Raw genomic sequence first — 17,126 nt, 5'->3', positions numbered from 1 at the left:
GCGGGCCGCCGGGCTGGGCTGGGCTGGCCGGGCCGGCGGGCTGGAGGGACCCGCGGTTAGCACCCCGGCCCGGCGGTCAGGCAGCTCGGGCGGAGCGGAGCTGCTGCCGTCTGCAGCGCAGCCCGGGGTCGAGTGAAAGGGGAAATGGGAGAGATCCAGGCTCAGGCCCCCGCGCAGACCGCACCCTACCCATGTCCCTGCCTCCTGCGCGCTCGACAGCGAACCTGCAGCAAGGGCGGCACAGCCTCCTCCCCCTCGGCGGGCGGCCCCGACACAGCCAGCCCTGGTCCCGCGCGCTCCTCGGCCGCGCGTCTACCCGCCCGCTGCCCTCTGCGCCCCCTGAACTGCCTGCGTTTGCCCTCCCTACTTCGACGCGCCCCATCTCACCCTGGCCTCGCCTTCTGGTTCCTCGTGGCTCCGGGGTGCCCCGCTAGGCGCAAACCTGGACAGGAGGTGCCACCCCCAAGGAGACCGCAACCCAAGGCGCTGCCAGACGCGGGCGGGCCGGTGTGTGTGTGTGTGTGTGTGTGTGTGTGTGTGTGTGTGTGTGTGCAGTGGCCGAACCGTACAGCCGCCTACGATGTCCCCTGCGGGGAAGCAAACCCAAAAGGCAGAAGGCCACTCCTAACCTGGTACCCCACCCTGGAGCTGAGCTCTCTATCAGCCCAACGCACATCCCACGGGCTGCAGGGTATGAAACTGGGTGGGCAGTTCGGCCTTTTGAAGAGTTGAGCGGGGTTTCTGAGTTGGAAACCTTTAGAACAAGCAAGACGGGCGATGCAAAGCAGAGGCCAAGAGAGGAGCACTTTAAATGCGGCCATCCACAGAGCACACAGGAGCCCAGGTCAGATGGCCCTGTTCAAGAGCAGCAGCTTTAAATTCAGGAGCACCAGCTCGCTGTGGATCCAAAGCCACTGCATAGAGCTCTGCATGAGGAATAATTATGCTTAGCTTCACTTTACAAATAAAAAAGGACAGAGAAAATAGAGAAGCAGCTAGAGAAGTGGAGTGGGTTGTGTATTTTAGTGGGACACTCAGGAAAATGGAATGAATTAGGATCCATTCTGCCAAAACAAGAAAAGACAAGTGTTAAAAATAAGCAAAAGCCACCATCACCGTAATACCAAACTATGCGATTTAATTACAGTATAACTTACAGATTCAATAAGGATAGAAATAAAATGATGAGAAATAAAAAGGCTTAAAATTTTTATTAATGCATGTTACTGGTACATACACACCTACAACATGGAAGCTATTAGATATTATAGTGTTCTCTGCTTGTGTTATCTAACTTATGCTCACAACTACTACCTTTATTTTAGGAAGGATACTGGAGTCTTAGGAAGCAGGCTGGAGATTCCCTGGAGCCAAGATAGAGACATGGACCCCTTTCTCCATGCAGGTTTCTTCTGTCCAGCACACCTCTGGTTGTGGACTACAATAGCTTTTTAGATTTATTGACATTTTCTGGGTCTGTTTTGTGGACCCCAATTCAGGATGGGAAGGAACTTAAAATCCAAGCACTTACTATAATAGAAAAAGATACTAAGAGCCAGAGAAAGAATTTCAAATGGCCCCATCAAGAGAGAGTAATACCGGTCATTTGGAAGGTGAATGGGTAGCCTAGCCTACACACACACACACACACACACACACACACACACACACCACGCGTGCACTGTCTTTTCTTACATCATCAGCATTCCTATCCTATGTTTCCTAACCACGAATGTTGGTACTTTGCCTTGAAATTATTCCAAGTACTCTAACTTGTCATTTCCAAAGTTCAAGGACCACCCTTGCATTCTTCTCATCCCCTGGGCCTTTGCTCCTCTTAGAGTTCTTTGGCCCAGTACTTAACAGGTCAGCACCTCCCAGACCAAACTGGGTCTCTCTGTTTTGATGGAATGCCAAACAAAAACAAAAACAAAAACAAAAAAAAAAAACCCCACAAAAAACCATAGGCTTCTGAGGTCATCTATCTCAATTTTAATAATTTTCTAGAGAGATTTGGCCTTACATCCAGTCTTCTTCCCTCAATCTCTAAGGCAAACTCTTTCCTTCTTTCTCTGACCTTAGAGATTAGGGCCGTTATTCTACTTAGTATCCCATGAACATGATCTTGGAATTCACTTTTAATCTTCTTTTCTCCAAGAGAAAGACCATTCCTTGAAAATTCTCTCAGAAATTCTAATTTATAAACACTTATTAGCTTTACCACTTGTCCTCTCATTTCTACTCCTTTAAATTATGTTTCTTATCGTTCTGAAACAAATCCGTAAAGCTCTGATTAGAATTATGCACACAGCATCTTCGTCTCTTTCTTCATAGCTGAGACACATCTGACACCCACAACTTAAAGGAAGAAACATTTCTTTTTTTTTTTTTTTTGGTACCGGGGATCAAACTCAGGACCTTATACTTGTGAGGCAGGCACTTATGTCACTGAGCTAGCTCCCCAGCCCAAGAAACATTTCTTGAGGCTCATATTTTATAGAGGTTTTGTTCCACTGTCAGCTGGCTCCAAGGCAGGGCAACATGGCAGCAGGGCATGACAGGAGAGCTGTTCAAGGCATGGCAGTGAGGAAGCAGAGAGTCAACACCTCAGGGATTCCCTCCTTGGACCAAACTCCACCTCCCAACCTCACATTTAGCTAGAAGCCAGCAGTGGGCCAATCTACTAAAGAGTATCACACTCCTAGGATCTGCTTCCCTCTGCTTCCAAAGCCCCACCCAGGAGTGCTTGATGCTTTGGGGCACATCTAGACACAAATCATAGCATGCAGTGTGGCTAAACTGGGCATCAGGTGTGCTTAGGCAGCCACTGAGCACCACCCTGATGGCTGAGATCCATGTAGATACTCTGCCAGGTGGACCACTTCAGAGCAAGGTTCAAGGTGTGCACTGGGAGAAATACATAGAAGCTTACAAGTACCAAAGTCTTGTGTCAGGTGCTTTACCCACTAGTAAATCTCCACAATTACCCTCTGTGCCACTGTTGTGTGTGCATGTATGGGAGTGTGTGTGTGTGTGTGTGAGAGAGAGAGAGAGAGAGAGAGAGAGAGAGAGAGAGAGAGTGTCCAGAGCCTCACACACGCTAAACTCTACCACCAAACTACACCTCCAGCCCCTTGTTGGCAATTATTCTTCTCTTACAAATCTGTAGTTCCAAGCTCTAGAAGTAAAGTAACTGCCTGTGGTCCAACACCTAAAACTCCAGGTTAATTGTCTCTTATTTACATAGTCTCCTAGATCAAATCTGTGTTATCTACTTTTCTACTCTTCCACATTTGTTTATAAGTGATGTTTGTGGCCTTATAATTGCCTTTTATTTTAATGGTTCATCTGAAGGTTAAACAGTAAATTCCTTGTGGACAATAACTGCAGCTTCTACTTTGCTTTTAAATACCAAAACAACATTCTTTTTCTTAAAACACAGTAGTCCTGAATCTCTCTCTCTCTCTCTCTCTCTCTCTCTCTCTCTCTCTCTCTCTCTCTCATATTTTTAGAACAGGATATACAGGGTCTCACTGCGTAGATCAGACTCATAGTGATTTTCCTGTTTACAGCCTCCCAAGTGCTGGGATTATAGGCACGTGCCACCATGCCCAGTCTCAATCACAGTCTCATAGAGCCCCAGGGAGGACCAGCACAGCAGGCCCGGGAATCGAACTCCCGGCCCCTGCGTCTGCCTAAGCAGGTGCTTTAGTTGGCTGAGTTGTTTGGCTGGCCCTTGAGATCTGAATCTTAAATGTGGATCAGTATCAGTTCACTCTTCTCCAGTGGAGGAAGGGAGAAAAGAAGGTGAGATTGGAAGCATTCTCACTTCTACAGTAGAGTCCTGCGGCACTCAATCCAAGTCAGGGCCTCAGAACTGTGACTACTCATGTCCCTAGCCTCTTGGTAGATATAGGGTAGCTTTTGGATGGAGCCAGTCCCTTAGAATTAGCAAAGCCTGATTCTTCTGATCACTTCCAGGCCTGCCAGTAGTAAAATTGGAATTGAATCAAACTACTGTAAAAGCACCAATGGCTCAGGACATCTCCTGACCATATCATCAGGAGCAAGCTAGATCCCAAGCCTATTGGTGAAATCATTTTTTTCTCTTGCCTTTAGAACTCTTCCCTTAACTCTTTCAAAAACAACAACAACAACAACAACAAAAGGCAGGGTGTGGTGATGTGCTGCACACTCAGGAGGCTGAGGCAGTTTGAATTCAAGCCCAGACTGAGACCTTATCTCAGAAAGAAAGTGAGACCTTATCTCAAAAAGAAAACAAAAGAAGTTACTTCTTTCATAATATGATTCATTTTTTATTACAAAAGTGAAAGTTGGAAAAATAAAATGTGAAAGGAGAGAGATACACAATAGGACCTGATGATTTAAACATGTTTAATAGATTATCACCTTAGTGGTTTTAGTCGATCTGAATTTAACACTATAGTACAAATGGCATGCATTTATAGTGTATAACTGAGATAGAACAAAAAAACAATCAATGTATTCATGTGTGTGAGTATACATACTACACAGACCCATACTTCTATGCCAGGTGGTCTTTCTTCCTCTAGTCCTGTCCCTTGACCAGAAGGATCCAGCTCTTAACCCAAGGTGCTGAATCCCAACTGGACAAGCTTCAGAAATGCAGTTGGTCAAATGCCATCCACTGACTCAGTGTACAGCAGCTCTAAGTCAGTGGAAATTGCACTAGACCTGGAGGTGGCAGACCTATGCCTGATCACCCTTGCTACCTCCTACATGTGGGATTGTAGGGAATGACACGACCTCTTTGAATTTCAGTTTTCTCATCTGCAAAATGAAAATAGTATCACCTACCTCATAGAGTTATGGAGAGGGCAAAAAATGCAAACTGGCAAGTACTAACAGTATGGATGAGTTACTTTTCATCCTCTAGTGGGTTGACCATGGTAGCAGCAGGACTGATTCCTATTACCTGTCTAGGGACAAACATCCAGACAATCAAGTGTGTGCACTCCCAGCCAGCAGAGGCGACCAGGAAGCCCCACATCTTTCTACTCAGAAGGGCCTTCCTCAACAAGGTGACATACTAGCACACAGGGAAGGCGAGTGCCATAAGTGAAGTAGAAGATGCAGTTATTGTCCTCAAGGAATTTACTATTTAACCTTACAGATGAATCATTAAATAAACTGCAATTAGAAGACCACAAATACCACTCATAAATGAGTACAGAAGAGTAGAGATAAATAGATAAGATAGACTTGATTATGAAGAACAGGGTATTGAAAAACAATTCGTCTGGGGTGAGAAACCTGAGGATGTGGATGAAAAGCTTTGAAGGAGGGAAAAGAATGACAAGTCTCCTCAGGAAGGGTGTGGGGCAAGATGGGATGACAGCCCTAGTAGGATGAGCAGTCGGGGGAGGAGACTTTGTAAAGGGGGACGCTGGAGCCATTTCACGAACCTTCACACAAGCCTTCCAAAACTTGACACCATTCACTCAAATTTACCATTTGTAAAGTGTTGCAAAGTTCAGAGCTTGCACGTGAAGGAGTAAGGTGTTGGGAACCTGGACCTGTGTGACTCAGTGGTTTCTTGGTGATTCCTAGGGCAGGTGTGCCAGGTTGCTGACCTCTGCTCAAGTCAATCATTTCCTCTTTGAAATATAGGTGAACTGTTTTTCCCTACAAGAGTTGTTACTTTTTTGGGCCTTTGAATGCTGAGACTCTGGCCATTTCCCTACCTGCTTGGATCACCTTGAGTGCTACTGTTTTGTTTTTTTTTTTTTTTTTAAGAGTTTAGCAACTCCAACCCATTTGGCCCATATGGAAATGTGCATGTCTTTCAAGCCTCAGGTCAGTCCAGAACAGGGTTAGAGATCCAATTAAAGCCACTCAGAACTAACAATGCTTTGAAAGCAAGCTATTGATTAGAAATGGGAATGTCAAGTTACCTTTCCCAAACAATAAGCTCATTACAAGGCACTTCAGAGAGAGAGAGAGAGGGAGAGTCAGGCATTTTTAAAGACCTTGCTTTGATGACTTTGAAAAGGTAGAGAAAGGCAACAGAAGTAGTTACAGAAGGAATGTTTGCCCAATTTAGAAACTAAAGATGGTGAGAAATGCTTATCTTACAGACATTTGCAGGGAAAAAAAGAAATACACATAAATATGTTTCTGTATACATGTTATAACATGTTTATATGGGCTTTATTTCCACCCCAGTGTCTCTACGGGGTAAGTAACTACGTGATAGAAAATCTGGAAAATAGTTCAATGAATATTCAAAAAGAGGGAGGTGGCTATTTTTTTTTAATACTCAAGTGAATCAACTGTTACTTTTCTCCCATTCAAGTACTAACCAGGCCCGACCCTGCTTAGCTTCCGAAATCAGACGAGATCGGACGCGTTCAGGGTGGTATAGCCGTAGACATAGACAACTGTTAGTTTTCTGCAACAGGGTTTGTATGAGTCCATCCGTGCTGTCACAGAGTCCCTCCTGGTAGAAATGAATTTTGGATCAAAAGCCAAAGAATCCAAAAAGTATGTGGTTACTCTGTGTGTGTGTGTGTGTGCGTGTGTGTGTGTATACATGCGCACATGCACTCACATTACTTGTGTGTTACTAGGGATTGCTCACAACAGGGCCTTTGCACTGAGATGTATACTCCGTCCTTTTCAATTTATATTTCTTCTTCCTTTATTTTTAGTTTGAGACAAGATCTCACTAATTTGCTGAGTTACCCAGGCTGGGCTTGAACTTCCAGTCTTCCTGCCTCAGCTTCCCAGAGTGCTAGGATTATAGTCACTAGCTTTTTAATAGCTTATATTCTCAGTTTCCACAAAATAACAAGTTCATTCCATTACACTTATAGCCAAAAAAATGGTACCAACCCCATTCTCACCCTACAACAGGTTGCCCCAGACCAAACCAAAGAAACCAAAAGGTTATAGTGAACTGGCTTATAGCCACAGATGAGTCAGATTTATAACTAAATCTGCCTAAGATACTGCTATAGAAAAAGGAGTATGTGCAGTTGTATGTTAATAGTGCTTTTCTTTTCTTTTCTTTTTTGAAACAGGGGTTCTCTATTGTAGTGCAGGCAGGCCTTAAACTCACTTATGTAGCCATAGCTCAGGCTGGCCTCAAACTCATAGTGATCCTCTGACCTCTGCCTCCTGAGCACTGAGATTACAGGCATGCACCACCATGCTCAGCTTTTTGTGTGTGTGTTTTTAAACAAGATCTCACTGTGCAGTTCAGGCTGGCCTTCGACTCACTCTGTAGCCTAGGATGGCCTTGAATTACTGGTGACCCTCCTGCCTCAGCTTCTCAAGTGCTGGGATTACAGGCATGCACCACCATGCCTGGCTGTATTTCTTGATCTATTCATTCAAATAAATTTTGCCCACCTATTAAGTGCCAGACTTTGTTCTAAGTGCTTGGGTTGTGACAAAAATAATAAAGAAGAAAAAAAATCCCTGCTTTACTTTACAGGAGTTCACTGAGGAGACAGACAATTAAAAATAAAAACAAGAATACATAATATGTTAGAAGGGAATAAGAGAGGACTATGAGCAAGACTCAGAGAAAATGTGGGCATGGGGGTGCGCAGCTTGTGGGGTAGGAAGGGTGGCAAGCAGCTCGCTCCTTTGAGGGGAGCCCTTCAGGTAACCACAGAGAAGTGCAGTTTCAGCAAAGATGTGCCAGAGGTGGAAGATTCACCCCAGTGGATGGGGGAAGGACATCCTGGCAGACAGGACAGTGGAGGGCCCTGATGCGCTTGGCATGGTAGAGAGAAAGAGCAAAGAAATGGTTGTCACTGGAGAATACCAAGTTAAGGGGGAAATGGGTGAGGAAAAGCAATGTCACTTTTTCCCGTCTCTGTCTCTGACTGTCTGTCTGTGTCTGTGTCTGTGTCTCTCTATATCTCTCTCTGTCTCTATCTCTGTCTCTCTGACATACTCTCTCTGTCTTTCTCTCTCTGTCTCTCTCTCTCTCTCTCTCTCTCTCTCTCTCTCTCTCTCTCTCCGCCCATCTCTCTCCCCTTTCTCTCTCCCGGTACTAGTTATTGAATCCCAGGTCTTTACACTGAGCTGTATCCTCAGGACTTTACATTTTTTATTTTGAGACAAGCTCTCACAAAGTCACTAAATTTTCCAGGCTGGGCACAACTCTGTGATCCTTTTGCTCCAGCCTCTCCGAGTGCTGGGGTTGCAGGTGTATATCACCATGCCTGGGTTTCACTCTTATTTTCTGTGTCATACACTTGAACAAAATTTGGGAGGAAAAATATGTCCATTAAATATCAACTTTGGATTGTAGACTTGCTGAAACCAGGAAATATATCTTTATGGCCACACAGCAAGGAATACAATGTCCCCATTGGTGGGGACACTAGCAAATAAGCGCTCAGTCTATAATTTGAGTTAATACATATTTAAGTATTCATGTTTCTTGTTGAATATAGGTTTTTCTATCTATTCCCAACACCTTACCACAAACCTGTGCCACTGCTTTGAATTTTTTTAGTGATCTGGAGTGTTTTTCAGTTGGATTTTTGTAATTCAAGTCTATGAACATAAGGCTCATAGCCAATGTAGCTTCGCATCCCTCTTCCTGGTCTACAAAGTAGCTCTGTTCTCTACAACGTCCTTGGGGATCTTTCTTGAATTGAATTCTTCCCATTAGTTCTCCAAATTGCTTAAGTGTTGAAATGTTTTCCTTCATCGTAAGACCCTTTTAGCATTAGCTTCTCTACGTGCTTCAGCTGATCCCGGTTGTTATTTGGGGGACTCCCACCCAGAAGTGTACATCAGTCTCAGGTTCTCACTGGCAGAAACTATTTCCCAGATGTCCTCTGGTGGGAAGCCCAGTTCTATCAGTCAGTCCTGGCTTTATGATGGCTTTGATGACTGGCCCGCAGACACCATGCCATCCTTGGATCATCACTCTCAATCAGAAACATCCCCAAGGGCTCTCTGCTGTTGTTTTACTCCAATCCTATATGACCAGGTTGATAGAGTTTCACTTGGCATCGTTCTATTTTCATTCTTCAAATCCTAAAAATATACATGCACTTTGACCGTTCAGTAGTCCACAGGGCTGCAGCTGGGGCCTCACTGTACTTCACCTCAGTGGTGGTGACACCTCCGAAAGCAGTGCGGCTGCAAGCTGTGCCTGGAGCCTCTATGCTACAAGGTACACATTGGACATCACTGGCCAAGGTAGTGCCATCTGGGTGGTCCAGGGCCTGCAAGAACCTTCTCTGCCTCTTGCTGATCACATCACCAAGTTACAGGTCCCCTTTGGCACAACCCAGATATTGCATCCTTTCCTTTGTTGATTCAAAATTGTACACTGCATTCTTCCTTTTGTCTTGCTATTCTAATTATCCAAAGTATCCATATTAAATTGTACTCACTAAAGACAGTAACACAATGAACAGCAGCAGCAGCAGCAGCAGCAGCAGCAGCAAAACTACTCCAGTTGGGTCTCAGCTTCACCTTCCCAATACCATCAGAGTATTAGTACTAATATTGCTGTTACAGTAGGTTATCAATAAAAGAGAAAATCATTACAACCAGCTCTACTTCTGCCATGCAGTACCTTCCCATTCTTCCCGTGTGTGACAGAGGACAACTGGTACTGCTTTTTGCCCTGGAAGCACCAGGCAGCAATAAGAAATGAAACAGGTAGGATCTCCTTACATGCAGTGATCTTTTTCTGTCTTGATTAGGGGATTTCTTTACCACCCATGATTCTTGACCACAACTCCAGCCCCTCTTACCAGCCTCTGCTCACCCCTCAAGGCCTGGGAAGGGAGGAAAAAGGCAGAATGGAGGGGCAGTCAAAAGGACTGTCCTACCCCTATTCCATTCTCCCCTCTCCTGTCACTGATTTCTGACCGGTTGTCGATCCTATCAGGGGTCCATAAAGCTGGGAGGACTCTGGCCCAGGAGAGGGGGGTAGGGGTTAGGCAAACAGGCCAGGGAGGCAGTTGGTTGAAATTTAACCACAATATTCTTGGTCTCTATTGTTTTGAGTGAGGCCCAATATTTCCACAGCAGGATTATAGGATCTGATTAACCATGTTAGACAACAATGCTGAGCTGGGATGGGCTTCCCCTTCTAGCTGCCAATATGAAAAAGTAAACAGAACACCTAGATTTCAGAAGGGGACTCCCAGCATCCCCCAAGCCCTACTCTCCAGCTCCAGCCCCACCACTCCTTGGGCCCCTAAGTGAGCGAAGGAAGAGTGTAGCATTGCATGCTCCTTTAACTACTGGCCCTTGGCCCAGCAGGACAAGTAATCCTGGCACAATCTTCCCAGGTGAGTCAATGGCAGTGTGTTCCCCACACCCTGGAGTTCTTTCAATGCCTCTTCCGGGTTCCCCTAGTAGGCTGGTCCAGATTGTCAGGAATCTATGAGAGTTGAGTGTGCAGAGGCCAGCACTCATTCAAAGGGGTCCAAGGGTGTGGAAGGTGGCAAAAGATCTGTTGGGCTCCACATAGAAAAACAGAGGGTGGGACTGACAAGCTCAGGAGGGCATTTACTAGAATACTCTGGTTCTACCTAATGGCACCCATTACCAGGATGGAAAAATGTGAGCTCAGAATGAGGCAGTGCATAAGGGACCACCATAAAGTCTCAAAGGGTAGAAAACCATTCTACCAAGTGTTCTGAGATGAAGGGGTAGGTGGGCTCCCAGCTTCTCCAATAGAGAGGGGTTCCCTGAAGCTCCTGTCCCTCACACAGACAAGCTAACCAGTACCCTCCTCGCTGGATGTTTCCCCTGAGGGGATGTTGGTTGGAGGCCCTGGCAAGGAGAACAAAGAAGGGACCTAGAGCCAGAGTATGCAGCAGGGGCTTCCTGTAAGTCAGAGCCACAAGTGAGCCCCAACACTTGGGCTCCTTTCTCCTGTGCATCCCTCAGTACAAGCATCTAAGGGCCTAAGATAATCTATTACACTTTGCTGGGCCACGCATTTATGAATGTTGGTAACATGGATTAGCAACCACATTCTTGAGCTCAGTTTGGTGGCTTTCTTGCAGGATGTTATTCCTTTTGAAAGTTTCTTCAGGAAAATTGGAACACAAATTTCTCCAGGGCAAAGCCTAGGAAAAACACATTTGAGGTTGTACACCACAAAGTGATATTGTCTAAGTTAGGGTTAAAAACTGACCCTCTTCTCATGGAGTATAATCTCATGAAAGGAAAAAAAAAGCAGAGTGGAAATACATCTATTAACAGAGGCTACGTTGAAAGGTAAGCAATGAGAGCAAGTAATCTCAGGAAGGATGTTATGAGGATTCAGGAGCACCCTGTACTCTCTAGAGAAGATCTTCCTAGTTTGGTAAGTAGGAGATAGTGAGAAACAAAAGAGATGGAAGGAAGAAACTGACGCTGGTGACAAAGTCAGGAATGGGAGCAAAGCCAGTACAAGAGGAGAAGCACAGCTCCTTACAACCTCCACAGGGGCTCCTGCAGGCCACCCCCCGCCCCACCCGTCCTCCCCCGCGCGCTCTCGCAATCCTGCGCTGGCACGCGGCCAGCTCCGGTCATACACCCCCCCCCCGAGTCCCAGCCTAGGGGAATGGTTTGGAAATGGGAGATTTAAAATAACAGCAAGAAAAGGAGTCCACCTTGCTCTGGGATAAAAACAAGCAGTAGGCCTGGGTATCAGGAGGGTGGCATCTCTCCTGTCCTCAGGGCCTGCTGTCCAGGGCTTGCAGTAGCCTTGGAAGGATCTTGGTCTGATCAAGTTAGACTTTGCCACTCCAGAGAACAAGAGCACAGCCCTCTGTCCTTACCACCAGCTGCTCTAGAAATTCAAGAGCCAGCATCCTGGGAGTCAGTGTATGCCTCGGAAACAGTCCTTGATCAGAGACACTGATGAGAGTGGAAAAGAATGGCTCTGGAGGGATTTTCCACGACCCCACTTGGGCTATGCTTTTAAGTGCTGCTGGGAAAGTCCCTGTGAAGCATAAGATAAGGAAGTGCTACCCAACTGGAGTGCAGAGGTGAGGATTTCTCTGAGCATGTAGCCATGGTCCTTGCTGGCTGCCTCATCTCAGCTGACCGCCAGGAGACCAGCCAGCAAGGCCAAATAGGCCTTGCAACCTAGGTGGCGCTATTTCTCTACTTTTTGGTCAAATCACTGCAGAGACTTCCTCGAGGTCCCAAGCCCTGCTCCTGGTTTGCTGGCTTGCTCGTGTAAACCACCTTATATTTTTTTTTCTAAAAATACTCCAAAGCAATTGAAAGAGTCCCTTCTCCCACCAGCCAGCCCTGGCCCCAGCCCCGGCCCCGGGGAGCGGGTGGGTAGGCGGGGAGGTGGGCCACTGCTTTATTAAACACAGGGAAAACTAATATTTACGGAATAAAATTTATGGAGCAGCCACGAGAATTCGACCCTTTTATGTGCATGCAGAGTGGGGGTTGGGCTAGGCTGGGGGCCTCCGGGAGGGGCCCAAGCCAGGAGGCAGGGCTGGAATACAGCCTGGCTCGCCAATTTGTCAAAGCAGGGATTTCCCTAGAGTTGCCCGGGGATGAATGATTCTCAACCACCACTCCTTGCTTTGGGGTGAAGGCTTCAGGGCAAGAACGCCTGAGGCAGGGCCTCTGGCAGCGCTCTTTCCCTAGGATGTGTTTGAGCAACACGCCAGAGTGAGCAACCTTGGGGATACAGGCTGCAAGGGACAGGAAGGTTACCAGTCATAGCCACACCGCACACCCCACTCCCAGCCCACACCCACACCGCCCAGAACTGAGGATTGACCCCAGGGCCTTCACACTGGGCTATGTCCCCAGCCCTTTTTGTATTTATTATTTTGAGACAGGACCTTAACTAAGTAACTAAGTTACTAAGTTGCCCAGGCTGGGCTTGAATTTGTGGTCCTCCCTCCTCAGCCTCCCAAAGAACTACAGGTTACAGGGGCACGCTACTACACCCAGTTTATTATTAACCTTTAGGAAAAGTCACATAATCTTAGGATAACATAAGTAAAGTTATACTCTTAGGATTTTATTTTAGAAGATCCACAGTCCCTGGTTCTCTGATTAAAAGTTTCTACTTGAGGGCAGAGGGGAAGCCCCATTTTCTCCCCGCTGGCTAGGGAAGCTTTTTTGCTTTCTATGTGGTCCCATGCTACATAGCCCCTGAAATCTGGCTAGCAAGATGCTGCCAGAAAGAAGCCAAAAGGACAAACTGAGCCAGCCAGTGGAGTCACAGTTTCCAGTTCTGGATGACAGCCACTCTTGCCAGGTGTACACAGGGCACTATGCTCTGCAGGTAAAGAAAGGTAAGCAGCAATAAGGACAGACCCCAGCAGCTTTCTCTGGCAGGAAAAGGGAAGGAAGTGAGTCCTGCAGCCACACAGGACTCCTGCTTGAAGAGCCCCCAGGGAAGCGAGCAGCTTCTGAAAGGAGCAGGGTCACAGGATGAATGTGGTAGCACCAGAGATTGCACGAGGACCCAACAGTTTGGCAACATGTGTAGTCATGCTGTGAAGAAGTCAGTTGTTTGGGTTCAGACTCTGGCTGTCACTTATGAGCTGAGTGACCTTTGGCAAGTCACTCAAAGGCTTGAACAACCAGTTTCCTAGTGGGGTAATGGGGTCTCCCTTAGACAACGCTATGAGGATTCAGTGTTAGGTGCTTATCGGGCAGGGCACCTGATCCACAGGAGCTGTTCATTCGCGAGAGTGGTTTAGTATCATTGCTGTGTTTCAGGTGCTGTTTTAATCCCTCCCCTTGATCCTCTTTCAGTACTGGGGATCAAATCCAGGGCCACATGCATGGTAGGCAAGCCTCTCCCACTGAGCTACACCCTCAGCCCTGTTTTTCTTAGGATTTTTGTTTTGTTTTTGCAGTACCAGGGATTGAACTCAGGACCCTGGGCTTGCCAAGCAAGCGCTTACTCTACTGAGCTATCTCCCTAGCCCCTTGTTAGGATTTTTGAGACAGGATCTCACCACATTGTCCAGGCTGCCCTTTTTGCCATCTTTCTTTTCAGCATCCTGAGTAGCTGGGATCAGCAGTATGCTACTGCACCCAGCTACTGCTTTTCTAACCATGAGTATTTTATTATTTATTGGATGGTTCTCTCCCCAAGGCTTAGCATCTGTTCTGAAACGCGAGTCCCAGCCAGGGAAGACACAGTGCTGCTGAGGCCATAAAAAGCACACTCAGGACACTGTCCCCTGCATTATGCTCCTCACCCCTTCTTCTATCTACTGATTGATTCCCTGTGAGTACCTGGATTCTACTTTCACTCCTGCTCCTCAAGATAAAGCTCCTGATGCTCTTACAGAGCAAGCTCTGGATGAGACCGAGGGACTGTGACCGTTCTGGAGTGCCCAAGAGGTGTCCAGCTCACATTCTGCCCATTTCACATGGCTTTTACTCTTTTTTCCTGCTAGGCATGAATATTTAGTTCTACAGCCAATTCCGTGCTCCAAGAACTCACAGGGTCATTTCCTGTTCCCTGTCACCCTAGGTCTTCTACTTTCTACATTATCTGAAGTAAAGTAGAAAATAAGAAAGTCAAATTTTCCTTTCTACCACCCATAGGAACCTACCTGGGCTCTAGTGCTCGAACTCTTTGCCATATTGATCCTATTGCGACCACCCTGTTGTCTATGCCTTGGAAGCAAACGGAAAACACACCCAAGTTTGACAAAAAAAGAGCAGCTGTCTGCTTTGTGCCACATGGAGGAGCATGGAGGTCTAAGTATCCAGAGCTGTGGCTCAGGCGCAGCAGAGAAGAACCTGGAGGTTTGGAGTACAGGCTCAGATTCCCCAGGGATGACAAAAAAACTCCGTGAGGGGAGGTGTGTAATGAGTTCCACAGATAAATAATCTCAAAAGCAGGGCATTGTAAGTGGTTTTATTTTGTGCCAACAAGAATAGTAGCTCTCTGGGGAGCATCCTGGACTGGCTGGAGACTCTAGAGAAAGGGAGACAAGGCTTTCTTAACATGTTGCACATTTTGCACACTGGCTGTATACACTGAAGTCCGAGGCAGACCCCTGGGGCTGAAGAACCTCCACCAAAAGAGAGGAAAGCCTGGGCTCCCAGACACAAGCTTCCACTTCGACAGGGAAGGCCAGACTGGCCAGAACAGAGCTTCGCTTGGGTAACAGTCCCATTCAGGTGGCCTGTCGACATGGACTTTGTCCTCTTGCCCCAACAGTCGCCTCTGACCATAAGTCTGCCTGAGAGGTACTCTGCCATGTAGCTCCTATCCCAGGGATGCTTGGAAACTATGCTGGTCCATGCCAGCAGCAGAGACCATGACAGGTTAGCTGAAGAGACCCCTTGGCTTCTTCCGCTTGGCCTTTGAGAGCTGAGGTCTCTGTGTAAGGCCTGCTATACCCTAGGAAAAAAGGAACTTGGGTTAATAGAGGCTTTGAAATGGAACCACTTACAGCAGGAAAGGAACTTCCTTCCTCTCATGGCTCTCAGCTAGGAGGAGGCCATGAACTATCTGCAGTAAGTGTTTTGAAATGTCAGGGAGTATGATATAAGACTCTGAAACAGGAGATGCACATACATGTGCCTTGTACCCTAAGGAACAACTTCACAGGCATTAATTGAAAGAGGGATGCGATGCAAAGGGACCCAAGGCTCAGCTCAGTATAAGAATGGCAGAGGTGAGACAGCAACCAAATGTATAAAACACCAGGACTCCCCAGTTTGGAAACTTATTCACAAATAGCCCTCAGTATTGCCGAGGTAGCATCAATTGAACAGCAACTGCAGGGACAACTGGCTGGGGGGTCAAGGCGCCGGCTCCTCCCCTGCTCAGCACGCCATCCGGGAAGCCACTATGACTCACAAGGGGATCTTTCTCAAGTGCTGAGAGGGATGCTTCTGAAGAGCCTGGCTGTTCTGGCTGGCTCAGAAGATGGCTATCAGTTCCTCCAGGGGAGGCACTGCTTGAGGTCTCAGGATCTCCTGCAGTGGGAAAGATCAAGAAAAGACTGTGAGAAATGCCTTCTTACCAGGAAGACATTAGCAATTATCAGGAACTCAGATACAGGCCAGAGTTTGATACTAAGAAATGGACAGAAGTGGCCACAAATCTAACTTTGAGCAGATTTTCAGAAAGCATTGTTTCTATGTAGTTACTTCAGGTCCATTCTCCCCAGATGCAAAGAGCCTCTCTCTCTGTGTTCCCTTACACCTCTCAGTAGGAAGAGGAGGCTTTCTGCCAGGTGTTTGTCCACCCTAGTCAAGGAAGCTAGACTCTGGGGCCCTGGGCCTGTGACAGATACCAGAACTTTCTGGAACAAGGGAAGAGTCATGTACCTTCACTGTCCAATTTGGTATCCACCAGCCACATGCAGCTATGGAGCCCCTGACATGTGAGTAGAGCACATGAGGAAATGGATTTCTAATTTTGGAAATACGTTATTTTTCATTATTTAAATTTAAATAGCCACATGTGGCTAGAGCTGCCATCTAGGACAGCACAAACACAGACTTTCATCCCAGGCAGACCAGGATGTCTGCAGTTCCTCACCAGCACCTGGATGCTTCTGTCCCACTTGGAGTTCCTGTCTGGTGACTGCCACATATAGACTCTGCAGATTCACAACAAAGGGCCTTCCATCGCTGACATCACAGGCTTCTGGTAGTTTCTATAGAAGAGAGGCAATACTGACATGGGTTATACTGCCTGGACAGAGAAAAGGGATCTGATATATCACTGGCAGAACTGGCATCAACCCTAAACATATTTACATAGAGTAGTTAACTCCACTGCTGAGCCCACAAGGACCACCATGCAGACCGCTTGGAAATCCTTGTAAAGGCAGCTCCACGTGTGGACCTCTACATCCCCTACCCCTGGGTCTCTTATCATGAATGCTCTACAGGTCTGTCAGCTTTCCCAAAGGGATGAGCTTTCAGAGGCCTGTTTTAGAAAGTTATTGTCCCTGAGCTGCACATATTACCATTTTAACTCATTTTACTCCTATACTTCCAAGAGAGGAGAAAGAAAGTTGACTAAGGTTCTGAGATCTTCCTGCCTACTATAATTCTGTTGTGCTTTATTATGATCAATGTATCCCATGGTGGGGTGAAATTTCCCCCTAAAGGGTGAAAGTTGGTTTCTGAAGGGAAGAAGAAGGAGG

At 46.8% G+C, this 17,126-nt stretch overlaps 1 protein-coding gene across 3 annotated transcripts in view; it reads right to left on the bottom strand.

The window, feature by feature from the left end:
- Nucleotides 1–14,856: 14,856 nt before the first annotated feature.
- The window catches only part of Nhej1 (non-homologous end joining factor 1), an 89,426-nt gene continuing 87,156 nt past the window's right edge, over nucleotides 14,857–17,126 (bottom strand). For all 3 annotated transcript variants that reach the window (XM_023723120.1, XM_023723121.1, XM_004638203.2), the window contains 3 exons: nucleotides 16,514–16,631; nucleotides 15,827–15,945; nucleotides 14,857–15,364 (listed from right to left, as the gene is read on the bottom strand). In XM_023723120.1, coding sequence (XP_023578888.1) covers nucleotides 15,290–15,364; nucleotides 15,827–15,945; nucleotides 16,514–16,631 — 312 coding nt within the window. In that variant the 3' untranslated portion in view covers nucleotides 14,857–15,289. The remainder of the gene's footprint in view (nucleotides 15,365–15,826; nucleotides 15,946–16,513; nucleotides 16,632–17,126) is intronic.

This window comes from Octodon degus, unplaced genomic scaffold (genome assembly GCF_000260255.1).
Source record: "Octodon degus isolate 3935 unplaced genomic scaffold, OctDeg1.0 scaffold00096, whole genome shotgun sequence".
NCBI lineage: Eukaryota > Metazoa > Chordata > Mammalia > Rodentia > Octodontidae > Octodon > Octodon degus.
The sequence above is the reverse complement of the archived record's forward strand: the minus strand, read 5'-3'. Positions and strand labels throughout refer to the sequence as shown.